The 19,908-nt window shown below is 46.3% G+C and overlaps 1 protein-coding gene across 3 annotated transcripts in view; it reads left to right on the forward strand.

Moving 5' to 3' along the window:
- Positions 1-19,908, forward strand: part of Gpdh1 (Glycerol-3-phosphate dehydrogenase 1) — a 41,582-nt gene that overhangs the window by 7,305 nt on the left and 14,369 nt on the right. For all 3 annotated transcript variants that reach the window (XM_070537490.1, XM_070537492.1, XM_070537491.1), the window contains exons 5-8: positions 1,435-1,547; positions 11,236-11,466; positions 15,200-15,306; positions 16,595-16,687. In XM_070537490.1, the coding sequence (XP_070393591.1) occupies positions 1,435-1,547; positions 11,236-11,466; positions 15,200-15,306; positions 16,595-16,687 (544 nt within the window). The remainder of the gene's footprint in view (positions 1-1,434; positions 1,548-11,235; positions 11,467-15,199; positions 15,307-16,594; positions 16,688-19,908) is intronic.

Consider the following 19,908-nt stretch of genomic DNA (forward strand, 5'->3'; position numbering starts at 1 on the left):
CTTGGAGGAGCATTGGGTAGGAGGGGTTACAGAAGAATGACAAATATTTAAGGCAAGAAAGGGAACTGCAAAGTAGGAGAAACAAATAAGTTTGTACATTGGAAAAAAGGAACACTGGTAAACATTGGAAAGAATGCATACAAAGTCAAGGGAATACAATGGAAAACAGTCGAAAGACGACACAAAGGCGAATACAATACAAAGTCGTACAACATAGTCAAGCGAACATGTGAAGTTTCAAAAGTTCGCGAAATTTGACAGGATCTTTTAATGAGACAATATTATTTGGAAGGCTATACCATAGTGCAATGGCGCGCGTTAATGCAGAGTCATTGAATGACCATGTGTGGCCACAAATGCACCTGAAACTGAGATGGTTATGAAGTCGGGTAGATGTGCGAGAAGGAATTTCAAGCGACAAACGGTTGGACCATGAGTTATAGTATTATTTATGAAAAAGGCATAGAAGAGCAACAGAGCAGCAGGAATCCAAGTCCGGAAGGGAAACATCGTGTTTAATTTGGGTAATGCTAGATTGACGTCTGTAATTAGAAGTTAAAAAGCTGGCAGCACGATTTTGAATGGATTCCAATTTATCAGGTATTGTTGATGAGGAGACCAGATCGATGAAGCATATTCAAGTTGAGGGCTTAAAAAAGTTTGGTATGCCTGTTGACAGATGGTAGATGGTGAAAGGTGCAGATGACGATGTAAAAACCCTGAAGTTCTGTTGGCTTTAGCGCATATCTTCTCGATGTGAAAGCTACAGGCAAGATTAGTAAAAAATATACGCCAAGATATTTGTAAGTAGAGTCACGAGAAACTTCCGACGAGCAGATTTTGTAAGGAAACTTAGGGTAAGATTTCATATGAGTCAAGGAAAGAACGCTAAGAAGTACACTGTATTTAGCTACTGACGAGTTATTTCTTTGGCTCTTTTTGTTTTCTTCTAAGGAGCAGCTATCGATCCTACAATGGTGGTGCATAGCTTAAATTAATTCAGCTTGAATGTTTCTTGATGAAGCCATGCTACACTTCACACCTCTGATCTGGATGATTTAAGGGATAAGTAATTACATTTTATGCACTTGATAAATTGAGGCTTCAAGCCGTACCTTTGAATCATATGTGCGTATTGCAGTAAAGAAAGGTTAGACACAAGATTACATGTCATTATACTCTTAGTTCAGATGAAGGCAAAGCTGCTTACAGAGCAAAGATAAAGTAATTACGGTTTGAACTTTTGCACATCTGTAATTGAGGTCTCATTTCTTGGGGACTTCCTTTGCTGGGTACCTTGCTTTAATTACATGGCTCAAAGTAATAATTAAATAATAAATACTTAATTAAATAATTGGAACTCTGTGTGTCTAGTAATGACCAGTTCTGAGCTTATTGCAACAATTTGTAAACAGGCCATTTCATGTTTTTCAGGCTGCAAGGACCCTCACAGTGGTCTTCTTCTGAAGAACCTTATTCAGACAGAGTACTTTAGGGTCACGGTGGTGGATGACATTCTAACTATTGAAATCTGTGGTGCCCTCAAGGTACGTGCCTGTCATTCTGGTCATGTGTTGATCTACAGATCATAGAGCAGGTTAGAAAGAAAAGCCAGATTGCCTAATAGAAACTATTCTGCTAATGTCTTAGTAAACGTGGACTCATTGTCTGATACATAGGTGGCATTGAAAATTAGCACTGACAGTGTGTCATGATATTCATCCACTGGTAAAAGTAGACATAGCATTCTTGAGGACCTGAGTTTTCCGGACAGGGAAGGATATGTAACTGGGTCTGTAGCTAGAATATTAGTGAAGCAAAGCAAAGGAAAATGCATGTTCAAGGGTATACAGTCACTGACCGTTTATTTGAACCTCATGGGAACTGCGGAAATGTCCAAATAAACAGGTGTCCAAAAAAGCAGATTAAGAAAAAAAAATGAAATCCTTTATTTCCACGCACTTATTCGACTCGGCAATAGGCTTGAAGAAATTGTGAATGCGCCGGTGCACGCTGTTCCGTTTATGCGGAATCAAATAAGCCTGAATCTCGGAGGGGTCGTACGGTCACTATAGGTGGCTGAAAGCAGTCACTGCTTGTACACGCTCCGCGTGCGACGGCGGCGTAGCACATGGTGCGTCATCTTCCGACTCGGAGTCATAGTACGGTGGTGCAGCAGAAACCTGATGAATGATCTTGCCGTCGTCGAGTTCTGTGCATGTCAGTACAGCAGTGTCGTCACCTGTGAAACTGTCAAATGAGACGGTGTCCGGAATTGCAATGCAACCACTGCGCAGGTCTCTGCAGAATGTTTTCCATGTCAGTAGGGAGCACATCGGAAGGCGACAAACCTTAGGCCTCACGGCGCCCGCTTGCCGGAATTCCCCAGCACAGTCTGCGCGGGCACTGTCGGTGCCATTAGACACTTGACGCGATGTTTCCGTATGCCGCGTTGGATTATCGGAACCTCGACACAGCACACAAAGCAAACACCACCATGCCGACACCAGTCACACAAACGAAAAACGTGACCTACTCGCAGCATCGTGCGCAAAGAAACAAACAAATCAGCTGCTGGATGTCTTGACATGGCTCACTAAGCTGAAACCGTAACTGCTGTAGAGCTACTCTATTGAACCAGGCAGAAATGATGAGCGGGGATTTGCAGTAGCGCCACTTCGTAGGGCAACAAGGAGGCTCCGTTCAAAACAAAAATGGCGTTCAGCAAGTCGAACCATGCACCGGTGAGAGTCGGTGCATGGTGCTCTCGATCGAGTTGGCTCAAGGAGTGTCCAAAACGGAAGGTTGCAAGGTGTCCGAACTTTCGGCAGTTGTTATACATTATGGTCTATGGGGAGAATGGCGGTGCCGCGAAGCAGACCTAATAATCGCGCATGTCCAAATTTTCGGAGTCCGGAAAATCGGTCGGTGACTGTACAGTGCAGTCCACTTATAACGATACCACATATAACGATATATCGGTTATAACAATGGGTCAACATGAGAGTGTCATTTTGTGCATTAGGTCTATGGGGAAAAAAACCATTTACAGTGGAACCCCGTTCATACGTTTTTCACCGGACCGGGGGAAAATGAGGAAAGCTCCAAAAATGAATGAAAAAATGCAGCTTCAACTATAGACAGTTTATTTCCACAGAGTGCGCTTAGGACTTTAAAAAGTCTATAATGGTGGCTTGCCGTTTATTTCGCTCGCTAGAAATCGCCACACGTTTCTGAATAGCCTGGAAGGCCGCATTGCTGTCAGCATCGCTGTGAGGTGCGGCGTACCTGCGAAGGAGGTCCAGAGCCGCGACGGCTTCTCCAAAGCAACGATTTGGCAACTCCCCGGCATCATGCGGCTCGTCGTCACTGCGCCACGGCAATGGCAATGGACGAAGGAATATCCGCAGGAAATTTTGCCCGCTTTCGCGTAATCATGCTAACGTGCTGACGATTGTTTAGTATTGCTGCGGAGCGCGCGCTTGAGCAGCCCGGTTGCGCGCATCGCGGCGTGGGAGAAATGTAAACAAGAGAGGAGAGTTGGTCGGATAGGCGGAGCAACGCGACGAGCAACGCCCACTTCCGGCTTCACTTTAGCTTCACAAAGAGTGACATCAGGGTCTCTCCTGAGTTTCCTTCCTCCGTGTCCAGCAACGATGCGGTGACCGTAATCACAGTGATGATAGTGAGAGCATTTTTCATGAATGGCCACTTAGTGGCGGCCTCTCAAACTGGCGTGCAGCTTCTTGCAGCCAGTTCCATAGCCAAGCCCGACCAAGCCCAGCCAAAACTCGTCAAAAGCCAAAATGGCGGTTGGAACGCGTTGCCTACTTTAGCCCAGGCGGGTGCTAAGTTGCGACGTATCATGCGGGAACGTTTTCACAGCTACTACGTAACAGTGGGGTTCCTTATACATTGTATCCCATGGAAGCTATGCCGGGACCGAATGAAAACGACGTAGCAGCCGGGAAAACGCAGCAGTGAGGAACGTAACAGCGGGGTTCTACTGTGTAACGATAGGTTATTCACCGCATATCGGATATAACGATCAAAATTTTGCCGTCTGGACGGCGTTTTCCATACCAAATCATCGTAACATTTGCATTGCTTAGTTCCCTGAAACGAACGATGTCAAGCCGAGGCGATGTTTACCTCCGTAAGTTCGTATCTGCCGCCATTACCGCGCAACGCGTCCCGCCCCGCCCGCGCGCCAGAGAATAGCCGAGTAGGTGCAGCGTGCCACAAGATGGCGCTAGCTGCTTCATGCGCGTCGGCCGCAGTCGCTTCAAAAGAGAGAGAAAGAAAAAAGAAGCGACAAACAAAGCGGCGCGGTGGTGCCCGTCCCACGTCTCTCTCTCGCGATAGCAGACTGACGCCACCGAAGCAGCGTGCAACCAACGGTTCAAGCCAGTTCGAAGATGGCGCCGACAAAGCGCAAAGCTGTGTCGCCTAACACGAAGATGGATATTTTGCAGGACTCTCGATGCGGCTTCAAGGTGAGCGCATTTGTGAAGAAGTATGAGCTCGCCCAGTTAACAATATCAACGATCTTGAGAACCGGGAGCACCGTGATTGTGAAGGCAGGAGCTATCAGCGGCCATGCCAATCAGCGGAAAAGGGTTAGAGACCCTTTGTACGCCGATGTTGAAGAGGCGCTTTACCAGTGGTTCATCAACAATTGCTTCAAAAAGTCGGGCTTTGTACGCAAGGACAAACTTCCCCAACCCACTGAGACCAACACGGTGGAAGCCGCTGACATAATCGAGCTCTGGGAGCTCGTTCCAACTAGTAACACAGGTGGTGCGACGAAGGAGTTTTTGACTGCAGACAGTGCTGCCTCGTTCTGCGATGAGGTTACCGACGAGGCGATCGCCGAAGATGTGCTGTCTCGACAGACGGCAAAGTTGTGCAACGGTGGCGACGGCAGCAGCGACAGTGACAACGAGATTGACAGTCGTTCCTTGACCCCGACCTCAATGTCCACGCAAAGTGCACTGTCATCGATCGATTCCTTAATTGATTTTATGCGTGCTAAAGGATTGCCGCCAGTGTTCGCGCAGCAGCTGGAATCCATGCACACCTTGGTTGTGAAGCTGAAGCAGCCGCAAAAGCAAGTGCAGATTTCGGACTATTTCGGTGCGCCTAACCCTTGACACGGTCATTGGCGCTAGAAATAAAGTTTGTTTTTCACGTACTACTTTCTGCATCATCTATTCTTTAGAGCAAGTAGCGAATTCAAAGCTGCAAGGGTACATTCTGCTTTTTTTTTTTTTTTGCACTCCAGATATAGCGATCATCGGTTATAGCAATCATATTTTTCGTCTTTCTCGATATCGTTATAAGTGGACTACACTGTATTGCCTAACATACTAATCCAGTTGACTGTATAAAGTAAAAAATTTATGTGGATGCCACTGTGTTTGTAGGTATTGTGGAACATGTTAAAGATCAGCATTTGAATCTCGCTCCAACTTCTAATATATTAGCTAAAGAAAGAAAGAAACCTCAGAATTTTTTTTTTAATTCTCTCTATACGTTCAGACCTATCAGTCTGACTCGGAAACTACCGTATTTACTCGATTCTAATGCATCCTTGATTGTAACGCACACCCGTTTGGCGTGACCTAAAGAAAAGAAAAGTCCTTTACAGTACTGCGCACCTAATTCTTTCATACAGATGTACAACTTTCTTTCATTTGGAAAAAACAAGGAATTACTCCAATGCACTAAAGTTGCGATAAATAAAGAAATTCAGTTTCGCCCAAAAGGCGAATCATCGATTACGATAGCAAATAAGTAGACAGCTATATGAAAAGTAAGGATAGTAGTTTTATCAGCCGTGTGAACTTTTAAACATTCGCTTACTAGCTAAATTAACAAGCATGGTGTCATGCGTGCATAAGCAAACATGAACACGTCTCACTCAATGACCATGGAAACTCTATCAAAACACTGGAGCGAGGAGGCACGGTAGCAGGAGCGAGGGAATTGACCTTTGTTCGGCCTCTCGCTTCAACGCGAACTTATCGACGAGAACACAGCGCGTTGCACTTAGATGCGTAGACTTGTCCCCGTTACAGATTGCTTTCAAGATAGGGGCCGCACGGCCACGCCGTATGTAGCAGCCGCCGGTGTAGAATTTCTCTCCTCTCCTGTTTGTGCCAGTCCTGTACGCAATTTTCAGGAACTCCGAACGCCTGTGATGCAGCCCTATTTCCATCCCTCTCATCACATGTGACCACGTTCCTTTTAATTGCGGCATCGTGATGAACTTGGCATGTCTTTGCAGTCGGCACTTCCATGCTGATAGAGCAAACGCAGAAATCGGGAAGACGGACAGTGCACTAACCTAAGCCAAAGGAAGCATTGCCTAAGCACCCGTACTGCAGCACATAGAGAAAGCTATGGCAGCTAGGCTCGAAACGCGTACGAGGCGGCCATTTTGAAATGCCGATGGCGATACGGTAACGCAGATTTATGGTCTTACTTGATTCTAATGCTCACGCAATTTTTTAACCTGTTTTATCGGAAAAAAAGTGCCCGTTAGATTCTAGTAAATACGGTATCTTCTTTATCGAGTCTCTTGTCTTTCCAAGAACATATTTAGGTGGGAAAGCTGTATGGATGGAGTATCTTTTTTACATATGCACATGATTTAGAATCGGCAAAATTGGGACTCATCACTTTCACTCACAATAGTGAAGTATCGACATGAAGGAAAGCAAAAATGCATAGACACCTGAACTTTCTCTGGTTTAACTTGAAGGAAAACCATGAAAAGCTGCAGTCACCCATACTTCCTCTGGTTCTTGACACCTACATGCAGATTAAGGCCAGAAATTGAACTTTTGGGCTATACGACTTTGAAGCGGGCTGTGTCATGTTGTGTTACTTTGGAGTCCTTGTGCCATTTCAGGAACACCTGATTGTGCCTGTGGCTGAGCTTCCATGTTGTAGTAAAACCTCTCTAATAAACTTCTTTCTTGAACTACAGGAATAAGCTGAAATCGTATTATGCAAACAATGCTGAACATGCTGCTAGTGTCTTGGGGTCAGGCTTTAGTGAAATAACTGGGAAAACATATGCAGTGAGGTTATACCATATTTAGCAGCATCAAAATACGCTTGACTCTTCGCTCAACGAATTTCAGCTCGAAGTGACACTAAAGGGTGTGGGAGATGTGGGGTTTTCCTCCTTACTCTTGGGACAGAGGAACGACAACACAGTAGTGCAAACAATCACAAGGCCATTTATTGCACCTTTCATACGTCAATGCCTGCTAGCCGAGTTGCTGTCCACAAAACATGCCGATGGGCGCGCGACAAAGAAGTCCGACTCACCGTGACCGGAAGCGAGCGAATATGTTCGCCCCATGCTGGATCCCCTGGTCGTTCGCGTGTATAGTCACGCGAATCGTGGCGCATTCGAAGGCGGCCACGCGAGGCGGTCTCGCAGAAGCATGGGTCGCCGCGCGCTCGTGCGGGACATCCACGCCGCGCGCCGACCCGCCGGGAAAGAGGGTCGCTGCACGTGCGGCTTGGCACGTCCGTCCCGCTTGCTGTCTCGAACCCAAAGACAGCAAGCGCCTTCCTCCCCGCGCCCAAGTAACCTCGCCTGTCGGCGGCGTTAGTAGCGCAACACTCGCGCCATCTCTCGGGCTGCGCTTCAACCACATTGACCGCCGCGGACGTCACGCAGGCCACGCGGCAAAGCGAGATTACAGGAGACGCGCTATGCGGGAAAAACATCAGGGGACGCGCGAGAGTCGCGCATCCCCACATCCCCCCAACCTTAAATCACTTCTTATTCCGGCGAAACATGTGACACGGTCTAACATTAACCCGTGCTTCGCGAACATGGTGGTACATGCAACAGTGGTCGCGCTGAGGAAATGTCCACACGCTGTCCATAGCATGCGAGTCGACATTGTCCTTGGGTACACCGCTGGCGTCCGCCGGTCACAGCAGCGACCTTGCAGCCTCGACGGCACGATCCCAGGCCAGGACTCCGGAGACGACGACACAGTAGTCGGTACGAGCAAGCGTCGCTCGCGGCGACGCGCCCTGCTGAGAAAAGCCGCCGTAGCAGTCGGTGACCGCCGGCTCTTTTGTCCGCCGCCGAGGGTTGTGAGCTGGATGCAGGAGGCCGCCGAAGTCGCTGCGCCGAACTGGCCACAGCATCACCATCGCCCGGGGTGGCTCGATCGTAGTCCGAGGCAGCAGCGCAGACGATGTGCAGGTAACGGCAAACCAGGGGTGACTCCAATCACTCTGCGTACACTCAAAACACTCGGCAAACACTTAAGTAGTGCAAGGGAGAGGAATTGTGCATGCGTATCGCCCACTTGGTACGATGTTCAACTCGGCTAACAAAAGATCAGGCAGCTACTCAGATGCTAAGTGCACGTGAACGAAGCTCGCTTTCTTGAGTCGAACGAGTAATTTCAATTCGTGCGAGGCTAACTAGAATGAGGGAAGCAACTTGCAACACCTCAACGCCACGGTCCACCAGGTTGTGTCCCTCCACGTGCGACAGGCAGCTTCGTAAAGCCTTAGGCCTAAAGCGTCGCTACCCTGACAACAACTGGCATCCAAAAACAACACCCAAAATGAGCGCAAAACAGGCAGCCGCGAGGAGACGTCAGCTCTGTGAGGTGGTCCTACTCCGCTCGGTGCACACAGCATCCGAGTTGACGGCGCCCACCGTCCCAGACGGTGTCGAAGCGCCCGGTGCCAGGCCGCAATACCACTCAGCCCGTAGTGGCACCCGTGGCCCGCGGCCACCCGGCTCCCAGAGCCGCGACTTCATCAGAGTCAAAGAGATAGAAGAAGCTATTTACATAAGAAATTCGGACCACCCACGAGGCTTCCGTACTCGCTCGCTTCAGGCTTGCCAATATGCTCCGCGGGCGCTATGCCTCGCTCTCCCAGGATGCAGACCACAAGGCTCTCGTCCCAACGAATGTCATTAAAAAAACACTTGCGAAAAGGCTTAGCATGTTGACATGTTCAAACACACTACAGCCACCGTCACCTCACTCAAGAAAGCATGCCGCCGACGCTAGCTATCAAAATTCGCGCTAGGCCTACGCTTCGGTTCAAACAAAGGTCTCGAACGAAGCAAAACTGTTAAAACTATCGTCCGATGCCCCAAGAGTCCCACGTTGGGCAGCCAGATGTGGGATGATGTGGGATTCTCCTCCCCGTACTCTTGGGACAAAGGAACGACAACACAGTAGTGCAAACAATCACAAGGGCATTTATTGCACCTTTCATACATCAATGCCTGCTAGCCGAGTTGCTGTCCACAAAACATGCCGATGGGCGCGCGACAAATCTAGAAGTCCGACTCACCGTGACCGGAAGCGAGCGAATATGTTCGCGCCATGCTGGATCCCAACGCCTGGTCGTTCGCATGTATAGTCACGCGAATCGTGGCGCGTTCGAAGGCGGCCACGCGAAGCGGTCTCGCAGAAGCATGGGTCGCCGCGCGCTCGCGCGGGACGTCCACGCCGCGCGCCGACCCGCCGGGAAAGAGGGTCGCTGCACGTGCGGCACGGCACGTCCGTCCCGCTTGTTGTCTCAAACCCAAAGACGGCAAGCGCCTTCCTCCCCGCGCCCAAGTAACCTCGCCTGTCGGCGGCGTTAGTAGCGCAACACTCGCGCCATCTCTCGGACTGCGCTTCAACCACATTGACCGCCGCGGACGTCACGAAGGCCACGCGGCGAAGCGAGATTACAGGAGACGCACTATGCGGGAAAAACATCAGGGGACGCGCGAGAGTCGCGCATCTTCACAGGGGAAAAATTATTTGAGCTGCATTACTAAATCGGCTGCATCAGTCCAGTCTGCTAGGTGGGGGTTTGTATCCCACTCCTGACACGGTTCTCTTGTTTTACCCGTGGCAGTGGCTATGGCATTATTCTGCTAAGCATGGGGTCGCAGGTTTGATTCCCAGCTGTGGCCGCTGCATTTTGTTGGGAGCGAAACGCAAAAACGCTTATGTACTTAGATGTTGTTAGCGCATATTAACAAACCCCAGCTGGTAAAAATTAATCTGGAGTTCTCCATTACAGTATGCCTCATATTCATGTCGTGGTTTTGCCATGTAAAAGCCCAGAATTTATTTATTAAAAGATGCAAAATACGTGGGTGACAACGTTGCCTTTGTTGCCTGCGCCAGTTCTCCTTGACGTCGCACATTTTGACAGCGTCTGCTCAGGCCTAGTGAGTATTTCATTCGTAAAAATGTACTGCGTCATATTTTAAAAGAGACAAGGACTGAACTTCCCGAAGTCTCAACATATTTCTCCTTAGTCACAACAGCCAAAATACGAGCAAATACTTTAAATCTGTGATGTCACACTTACACACCAACACTGGTGTTGCAGCGCACAGTAGAAAAAATGTAACTTTGACATTCATTCTTCTGATAATCAACCTTATATTCTACGACATTAACGAAAGTATACTGTAATATACCGAGAGATAGTGCGCCTAAAACCCACTACACAATGGGTGAAAAGTGAGGGTGGACAAACTTTCGGTCAACTATTAAGAAAAATTTCAACTTTTCACGAAGAAAAGTTTTAAAAAAAGAAACATTGTAGGCAAAGGCTGGGAAGGTTTGCTTATATGCCCATGTTCAGTATTCCTCAAAACTTTGAAAGGAATGGTTACCATCAATGGCAAACAATGTTGATGACCTCGTCACGCACATGGTCAGGCGTGGTCGGCAGGGAAACGGAAGGGGGATCCATCGATGCCACTCATTCGTTGAGCTCGCTGTCTTCAGATCCATCAGAGGAACTTGAACAGTCGGGTCACAACTTCCTTGGACAGGGATGCCTAAGCCTTGGGCACGGAAGTTCACGACGTCTTGCCAAGGTCACCGTGGCAGCAAAGTGGGATGGATCAGAGATAACTGGCCTTTCCAGTCGGCACTGTTCCTTACCACCGGTAGTAGCTAATCGACCCCGTTTTTGTCGTGGTCATCATTGGCGGCAGCGGCAGCGATGCCATCCTTCCAAGGAAGTGGGATTACAATAAGTGGACTATTTTTCGGTGTTTTGATAAACATAGCAAATCATACCAAAAATAGGTGTGGGTTTTCTTTTGGAAGATGGACATTTCTCGAGATATTATGGTAGTTTTGAAAGAAGGCTCTATTAGTCTAAGCTGATTTAGTGTTTTTTGTTACTTAACACCATCTGCATATTGCTCTTGTTGCACAGAACATTGTTGCCTGTGGAGCCGGATTTGTGGATGGCCTGGGCTATGGCGACAACACCAAGGCGGCAGTGATTCGGCTAGGGCTGAAGGAAATGATTGCCTTTGCTGACTACTTCTACCCGGGCGCCAAGCTGAGTACGTTCTTTGAGAGCTGTGGCATTGCTGACCTCGTCACGACCTGCTATGGTGGCCGCAACCGCAAGGTTGCCGAGGCTTTCGTCACTGCCAATAAGGTGGGTGGACAGTTTGTGCTCAGTTACTGTTTTGGCAGTAATTTATATTTAGGTTACTATTTAAATTACTATTTTGGCAGGTGTTGAGAATGTGCGAAGGGTGATTTGTGCATGGCTTTGTGTCATGTGGCAACACCTATGGACAAAGCACGGCTTCGCTCTACGTCTGTCGTGCTGACTTGACTGCTTACTGCATGTGAAACATGTGATGTGGTGCTGTTCATACTGCTTAGTTTCCTGCTCTTAACGAGGAACTTTAGAGTAAAGCCAGAGTCCTTCCATGTTCTTTTCTGGTCATGAAACTGCTGCCTCAGTTTCATGAGCCAGCGCCTGGCGCTAAAGGTGTAACTGCGCACAAGAGGGCATGTGACGCCGCTACTGCAGTAGTTGTGTGTGAGCATCCTTGGTATTCTAGCTTTCTAAATTTCTGCAACCGCCGCTTTACTTTCACATAACCAGTTTGAACATTCCACATGCATCAATAACTGCCTGAGCGCGTCTTCTGCCAGGAAGTGAGCGCCCGGGGAAGAAAAATAGCTGCTCCACCAAACTTGCAGCTTGCAGTGGTCTGTTATGAAAAATAAAAAAACATTCTGGGATTTTACGTGCCGAAACCACAATATCATTGAGACATGCCATAGTGGTGGACTCCTGATCAATTTTTGTCACCAGGGGTCCATTTACGTGCGCTTAAATCTAAATAAACGGGCGTTTTTGCACTTTGTTCCCATCAAAATGCGGCCGCCGTGGCCAGGCAGTCTCATTTCAGAATTTCTTTCAGCGCCGTTTGTCTGAACGCTCAGATAGGTTCCGCTTTTTAATATTTGCCTAAAATTAAAGACTGCGTGTTCGCCAGTAGTGCCACTTATAAACAGAGGCAAACATCTATGCTGTTGCACCCTTACTCACCCATAAGTAAGCGTGCGCACTGCGTGGACGCAGGGATCACATTATCGATCCCTCTTAGGCTTCATTAGATCCGCAAATATTTTTTCATTCATTTAATCATCCTTTTCCACCTCGATCCCATACCCCTGTATGCCCTGAGGCATTTACCCTCGAATTAAAAAATAATAATAATAAGCATCAACTCTGTTGTGCATAGCGCCAGATTGTTCGCCGAGCACAGCTGTTCACTCTCTATTAAACCGCGAGCGGTATCTTGTCAGGAGATCACAACCATGACATCGTTATTGCAAGGGCTGCTTCCATAATAATAACTTTGTTTAATGCCAATGAAAAGGAAACTGAGCTGCTCCATGTGCTTCAGATCTTTTGTCAAAGCGATACCATTTCTGAGCAATATTTGGGTAGGATAAATGTAACACAAACCTCACACCTAAATGTATTAGGCATGGCTGTTAGTATAGAATTAAGGCAAACGAGAAGCATTTAGAACTTGAAACAGTAGTTTAGAAGAGACAGTAAGCCCAGCACTCATTCACGTTGCTCGTGGTTTCGGCACAGTAATGACGAGACTAGGTGTTTTGGTTCTTAATCTGTGACTATTTGGAAGAGGTTAAAATATTCTAATCAATGGTCCTGATATTTTTGTCATGGTCGAAAAATTTTAAAAAAAGTACAAATTTATAGTTGAATCAAGGAAAAAAATAAAACGTGTTGGTGCGAGAACCTCATAAAAGCATGATCATTTATTTATTATGCAAAATAAGGGGCATACAGGCAACACAAAAAAGTGTCTGGTCACGAATGCTCCACCATTCACAATGCAAGAAGTTTGTTAGAAGCGTGACACTGATATAAGAAGCATAAATAAGGAATCAAAACATGGGAGAAATGCATTGGAGCGCAGGAAACACCAGCAAACTAATGGCAATAGGTAGAGAATGCATAGTTGATGTTTTCTATATACAAGGGAGGGCAAAGCATAAGCATGTTGTAGCACATGGCAAATCAACTTGCAAATGAACACAAGTAGCCACAGCACCAATACTGCAGCTTTTTCTTACTCGGACAGTTTTTGAAAAATATAAATATCAGTGCTCTTCAGTCGTACCCGACGACTCCAGTGGTCGTTTGTATATGGGTTGAACTGTCAGTGAACAAATCTTTATTGAAACATAGACCCGTCTCTCTTACATCTCACTCATGCAAACGACTAAAGTGTATGATATACGAACAGTTTCTGGAGACAAATAATGTTTTATGTGATGCTCAACAGCGCTTTTGACGTGGCTTCAGCATCATGACCAACTTAGTGAATTGATTCATGATATCATCCAGGCTCTAGACACAGATGATCAAATCGACACACTATTTGTAGACTTATCAAAAGCATTTGACTCTTGGACACTGCAAACTGTTCAGAAAGCTTCATCCTCAACAACCATGCATTAGTTAACTGGATTGCTACTTTTATTTCCAACCGATCTCAGTACGTATTCAACTCTTACCTATCCTCCTTTTCCGGTGTGTGCAACATCAGGCGTACCTAAAGGCTCAATCTTAGGTCTGCTTCTCTTCTTAATTTACATGAATGATTTACCACATTACGTTCCTATTAAAATCTGCTTGTACATGAGCGATTGTGTTCTGTGCCATACTATCAGACCTCCTAATGACCATGACATCCTTAACAATTTCCATCATTCCGCTCATGGTGTAAGACTTCGCAGACACAAATTAACTTCCCTAAAACAGTTTGCATGCCATTTAATCACTAGGCACTCATTTAATGGTTCTCCACTGAAAATTTTGTCACAATATAAACATCTTGGTCTTCTATTCTTGTAGAATTTATCTTGGTCTCATCACATTGAACAAATGTGCAACTATTCGTTAGAAAAGCTGGGTTATCTGCAATGTCTCCCGTGTTCGGGCCCTTTTAACACAAGGCTCCTCACTTGTAAAACCCTAGTTCGTCCAGGGCTCAAGTACAGCTCAATGATATGGAACTCGTACAAAATAACTCTGATACAGTATAACCCGGCTATATCCAACTTACAAAAAAAAAACGCCTATCAGTTCGATATAGGGCATAATTCTATGTAAGCCTGCTAAAGAATTGGACATCATAAAAGCACATCTTCATAAGACATGATGCATTAAGAATGCAGGACGAAGAACATAAACGCATTGCCGATCTGTCAACGGATAAATGTAAAAGCGCGCAGAGGGAAGCAACTCCACCGCTTTGGTGCCAGTCTTAGGTGGCAGAGGTAATTAGCACCATCCCTCAAGCTGGTGGGAAAGCAAATCTGCTTCCCTCCCACCTCTCCTCGCAACTGCACTCCCCTCGTCCAGCCTCTCCCCTCGTAACTCCCTAACCTTCGATGGTCTCGGCACGTGCCCAACTCCGCGCCAGCTTAGCCCGTTCCTGATGTTTCGTTTTCTGCCATTATCTGGAAGCGAATGTTGGCTGGCGTTAGCAGTTTCGTGGTCCTCACTCGCTGTGTGCTTGTGCACTGCAATATTTTACGACTCGCACCGTTCGTGCATTGTGCTATGGTGCACGAGTAATTCAAGAGCAAGTCCTCCTTTTAATTCTAACTTCTTTGAATTCAAACAAATTTTCGGGCCCCTTTGAGTTTGAATTGTCAAGATTCGACTGTATCACCAATCCTTGGGAACAACAAATGTTTCAACATCACTACAGTAGTCTGCATTGTGAATGCAGAATTGCATTCACTTTCTTGATCTCAAAGAGTCCGCTCTATTGTTGGGCTGATCTGAATACTGTGATAAACATGCCTGTTTCATTCTTGTTTTTCAGACCATTGAGGAGCTGGAAGCCGAGCTTCTTAATGGTCAGAAGCTCCAGGGGCCAGAAACAGCAGAGGAAGTTTATGTCCTGCTTAAAAGTAAGGACATGCTGGATAGGTAAGGAATACATAAAGAAGAGTGGCACTTTTGCATCCCGTTTTTCCTTTTAGCTATGATGCATGCAGTTAAAGGGACCCTGAAACGATTTTGACGATACTGTGCAAACATACTGAGTCATTGGAGCAGGCCCTTCTGATCATTGACGCATCTAAGTGCTTCACGTAAAGTGTGTAATTTAATTTAAGGTCTTAAAAATGTTCATTGCTGCCGATCACAGTACACCACTCTGCTGACTTTTCAGCCACCCCTAACCATTCGACGTAAGTTGCCCTAATGATGTTAGTAGGGCGAGCTATCCGATTAGCTACTCAGGATGTGTCATCGATCATTTTTCCAATTTACGATGAACAAATGTTGTTTGTAATAGTTGAAATGTTAGTTCATTTGTTTCTATAAAAAGAAAGTAACAGAAAGAGAATGCACAAAGACAATTTCTCACTACACTTAGGCACTTCGTCGGAGCAAGGAAAGATACCCGCGGCACTTTTCTTTCGTCCACCGTTCCATCCCCCGCTTCGCGAGGGTCGTCATATAACGTGGGTCAGGCGTAAAATTGCGTCAGATAACCGGGGCTTTTAATGCATTGCTTCTATGAGGACTTCGCGGGGACTGCGCTAATCCGTCGTAAAGCCTGGGTCATCGCATAACCGGGGGACGTATAACTGGGGTTCCACTGTACAGTTATGAAGGCACATGGCCGACGTGTGCACCAAATCAAAACGAAACTGCTGTTTGCTGCAACCGCTATGGACAAAACCAGGGCCGCTATTGACGCGATCATGTATGGCAACTACACAGTCATGAAGGCACACAGTCAATGCGGTGCTGTGTGCGGTGGTAAAGGCAAGAATAAAGGCTTTAGAGGCACAAGTAGGGATGAAGCATTCTGTTGTGCTGCCATTCATGTAGGATTTTCACTGATGACAGTGGCGATGCAGACTCTGCCACTTCATTTCGGTGGACATTAACACCAATTTTGCTCTCTTGCATATCACATTTGCGGTGCTCCGGTGCTTGCCGAGTTCCAAAAGTTGTCCGAATTAACCAATGTGTGGCCAGACAAGTCTGAATTAACGAGTGCTTCACTGCATTAAATAATGCACGTGCCTGCCGGCACCCAAAGAAGAGTCCGAATTATCCGACTTTCCAAATTAATGAGGGTCGAATTAACGAGGTTTTACTGTACCAGCTTGCTTACAATCTCTAAATTTGGGCTCATCTGTGTTCTTGCATCATTAAAGCCAACAGATTTTGCCCAACAACCCCCATCTTTGATCTGTTACAGGTTTCCACTCTTCGTGGCCATCCACCGAATATGCAAGCACGAAATACCACCCAGCGAAATGATCCAGTGTATCAAGAATCATCCCGAACACATGTAAATACCCTGCTACCCACATCCTCTCCTCCTTTTTCCTACTCTCCTGCGGCTCCTTCCTTCTCTTGCCTCCCTCTGTGCCATTCCGTTTCCTGAAAGAATCTGGTGACGCACCTGACCAGTGACTGGAGTGTGCAGGACGTGTACGTGCTCTGCAACAATATCTACAATGACCGCTGGATTAGGTCGTGTGAGCGAAATGGGCCAACTAGAATTTCACAGGAGAGGGCGATTACGGCTCACCTATAGTGTCGCACGGTGCCTAGCATTACAGTTTCATGTAGAACTCGTGCTTCGAATAATGACGACTACCCTGCTTGTGTCATTTTTCGTTGCCCATCTTGGGTGACTGGCACTTATAGGAGGCATACCTGAAGCTACGCATTGGCACTTTCTTGGAGTCATATGCAAGCTTTGTCTCTATAGACATTTAGCTGTGTTGAATAAGTGATAGTTGCTTTATTAGCTCAAGACTAGCTTTCAAAGTGTTTGTTCATGCTAGGCAAGCAGCAATACTCATTTTATCAATGCAGCAAAAATATTACGTTCAAATTATTGTGTTATTTTTTATAGGTTTAGTATTTAGCCGTCGACATCTCTAGTCAGATGCTATTTTATCCTCATTACAGAATAGTGATGCACCTAAATGTAATTTAGTTGTTTTTTGTGTTTGTTTTTTTAATGCACAACTCGGACTGTATATGTTGTGCTGCTCACAAGACAGGATACACTGATTGAAAAGGTACGCATGATAAAAGAAAGTTATATGTATAATGTTTGTGTTGTGACGTTGTTAACTGCCACAAAGTGCCGTATAGTGTCTTTTTGCCTCTTGGCTTGTTTATCTTGAATCTGTCGTTATAATTTTGGCGCTCATTAAAAAAATCTCTGGATGCACACAATGCTTACTGTTCTTCCTTTCTTTCTGTATTTACACGACTCTCTTCTGCACTGTCCACTTTTTCAGCCATTGTTCTCGCTCATTTACCACCTGAAATATGCAAGCCTCCACAGCAGGGGCCCTCAAATATGCTGTGCTGCTAACACAATATTAACTGTTTTGCTCTGGTGTCCTACACATCCAACTTCCAAGCATGGGTGGCATAATTATGCATGTCTCCCGGGAAGAAGCTTTTTCTTAATTTCCTGAAGACTGTGAAAGACTGGGAAATGATTTTTAGCCTTCTACATGTGGAAACCTGTGGTATCGTATCTATAGCAATGGTCATGGTGTTATGCAGCTGACACAAAGTTTGAGTTTCATTCCGAGCTATGGCATTCGTATGCCAAGGGGAACGGAATACAATAATATTTGGTGTTCTAATCTTTAAAGAACCTCAAAGTGTACACAGTTAGCCTGATATCCTTGCCACACGAGTATGTATAGAAAGGGACACTAAAGCAAAACAATAAATCAGTTTAGACTAATGAAGCATTGTTTGAGAACGCTGCAGGCAGTCATTTAAAAAAGATAGTTTGATTATTAGATTAGAAAATGAAGGTCCAAGTATCAGTATTTTAATTTCGCGCCTAAACCCCAGCGCCGGTACGTCAGCGTGACGTCGGGGATTCCAAAGTAGGTTTTCGCATTTGGGCCGCGCTGGCTGAGTAAAGGTTCCCAAAACTTGCCATGTTTAATATTTGGTTCCTTTAGAACTTAATGTAGTCGATCTGTACCGCTATATATAGTTAGTAGGCCCTAGAAGCTGCCATGAAAATCCAAGACGTCGCAGCCCCCAGGTGCGGGAACTTAAGTAGGCGTCGCCACCCGTATTTCGTTCTTGCGCTTTTTCTGGCTTACCAAACTCTTATCATTGTAAGAGTGGTGTTTTTGGTGTTGTAGAACGGTAACTTACTGATGCAGAAGAAATCGTTTTTCACTTTAGTGTCCCTTTCAAGTTTCATGCCATTCAAGCAGTGCCACATGGACATAGTTAATGGCCTGAAAGCTTACTGCTATTTGAGGTGTAGTGCAGTCTCATAACTAATTTGGCCATCAAATGTGTACTCTTGCTCCCAGTGTTAGCAGTTATGGCTGTAATGCCAGGTGGTCAACATTAATCTGAAGTATCTCACAACTGCATGCCTCAAAATCAGATCATGGCTTTGGCATGTGAAACCCCAGAATTAATTTTTTTATTATTGATATTGTCTCCCATAAAGTGTTGTTGCACTTCAAGGTGAACAATCAAGTCCTTTCTTAAAGGGACACTAAAGGTTACCAGAAAGTCAAGGTAAAGTGGTAGAGCAATGTTCTAGAACGTCTAAGGCGTCAATATAATCGCGAACAGAGCTTTAGTAACCGAGAAATTGAGGTAAATGCATGACACGATTTGAGACCCCCCAGCGACATTCCGGTACTAGCCCGATGACGAAAGCACTCCTCATAATTTGTGTTACTAATCCTCAACTACTCATATGAAAAATATCATTTCATTCGATTATAAGACGGAAGAAAATGCTACTTGTCTACGTCTATTCGATTCTAAGAAAAAATAACATTTTGACGTTGCCCTTTAGTAGTATGGGTGGTCGAAAGGTTTCGTTTTCGCTCAACTCTGCGTGCTCGACTCTGCACCGTGCATGCTTTGGAGTTTCAGTAGTTTCGTTATCGCGTCGTGCTGTGCGGGTTCTGCTGGTTCGTGAAACTTTCATTTGGAACAAGCAGCGAGAACGCCACGTCCATGTGATGTCGTGGGAAGCCCTCGTTGCTTTCCCGCTCCAGAGAGCCGGTGTCGAGGCCGCCGTCGTAGTACGCAACGTCGCCGGTAGCGTGAGCCCACAGCAGCAGGTCGCGCTCGTCAGTGCTCAAATCGCTGAAGTTGAGCCCAGCATTGCGAGCCAATCTGTCGTTGTCAGGGTCCATTGCGACGAGCGTTGAAGTTTGCGTCAGAGAATGAAGTGCCAGCTTATGGTCGTGTGTTTCTCCTTCCGCTAGCCACCATACTTCCACTTTCGCTGTCGGAGCTGTCTTGGCTCTGTTTCTGGCCGCGCGTTTGCGTTTTGCGCAGAAAAGCCGTAGCGCCGTCTGTGGACGCCGTTTTACTCCCTGACAGCGCAACGTCACTATGAGACCATGATGTCAGTACTTCTCCATCGGAGGGCGGGCGATTTGAACTGCGGTAGAAGTACGCGGACGCTTCAGAACGCATTTTCTCTTAAAATAAATCTCTCCTTGGCATGAAACAAGCGTTTCAAGGTTTCTGGGATGGTATTTCAAC

This window comes from Dermacentor albipictus, chromosome 4 (assembly GCF_038994185.2).
Source record: "Dermacentor albipictus isolate Rhodes 1998 colony chromosome 4, USDA_Dalb.pri_finalv2, whole genome shotgun sequence".
Taxonomy (NCBI): domain Eukaryota; kingdom Metazoa; phylum Arthropoda; class Arachnida; order Ixodida; family Ixodidae; genus Dermacentor; species Dermacentor albipictus.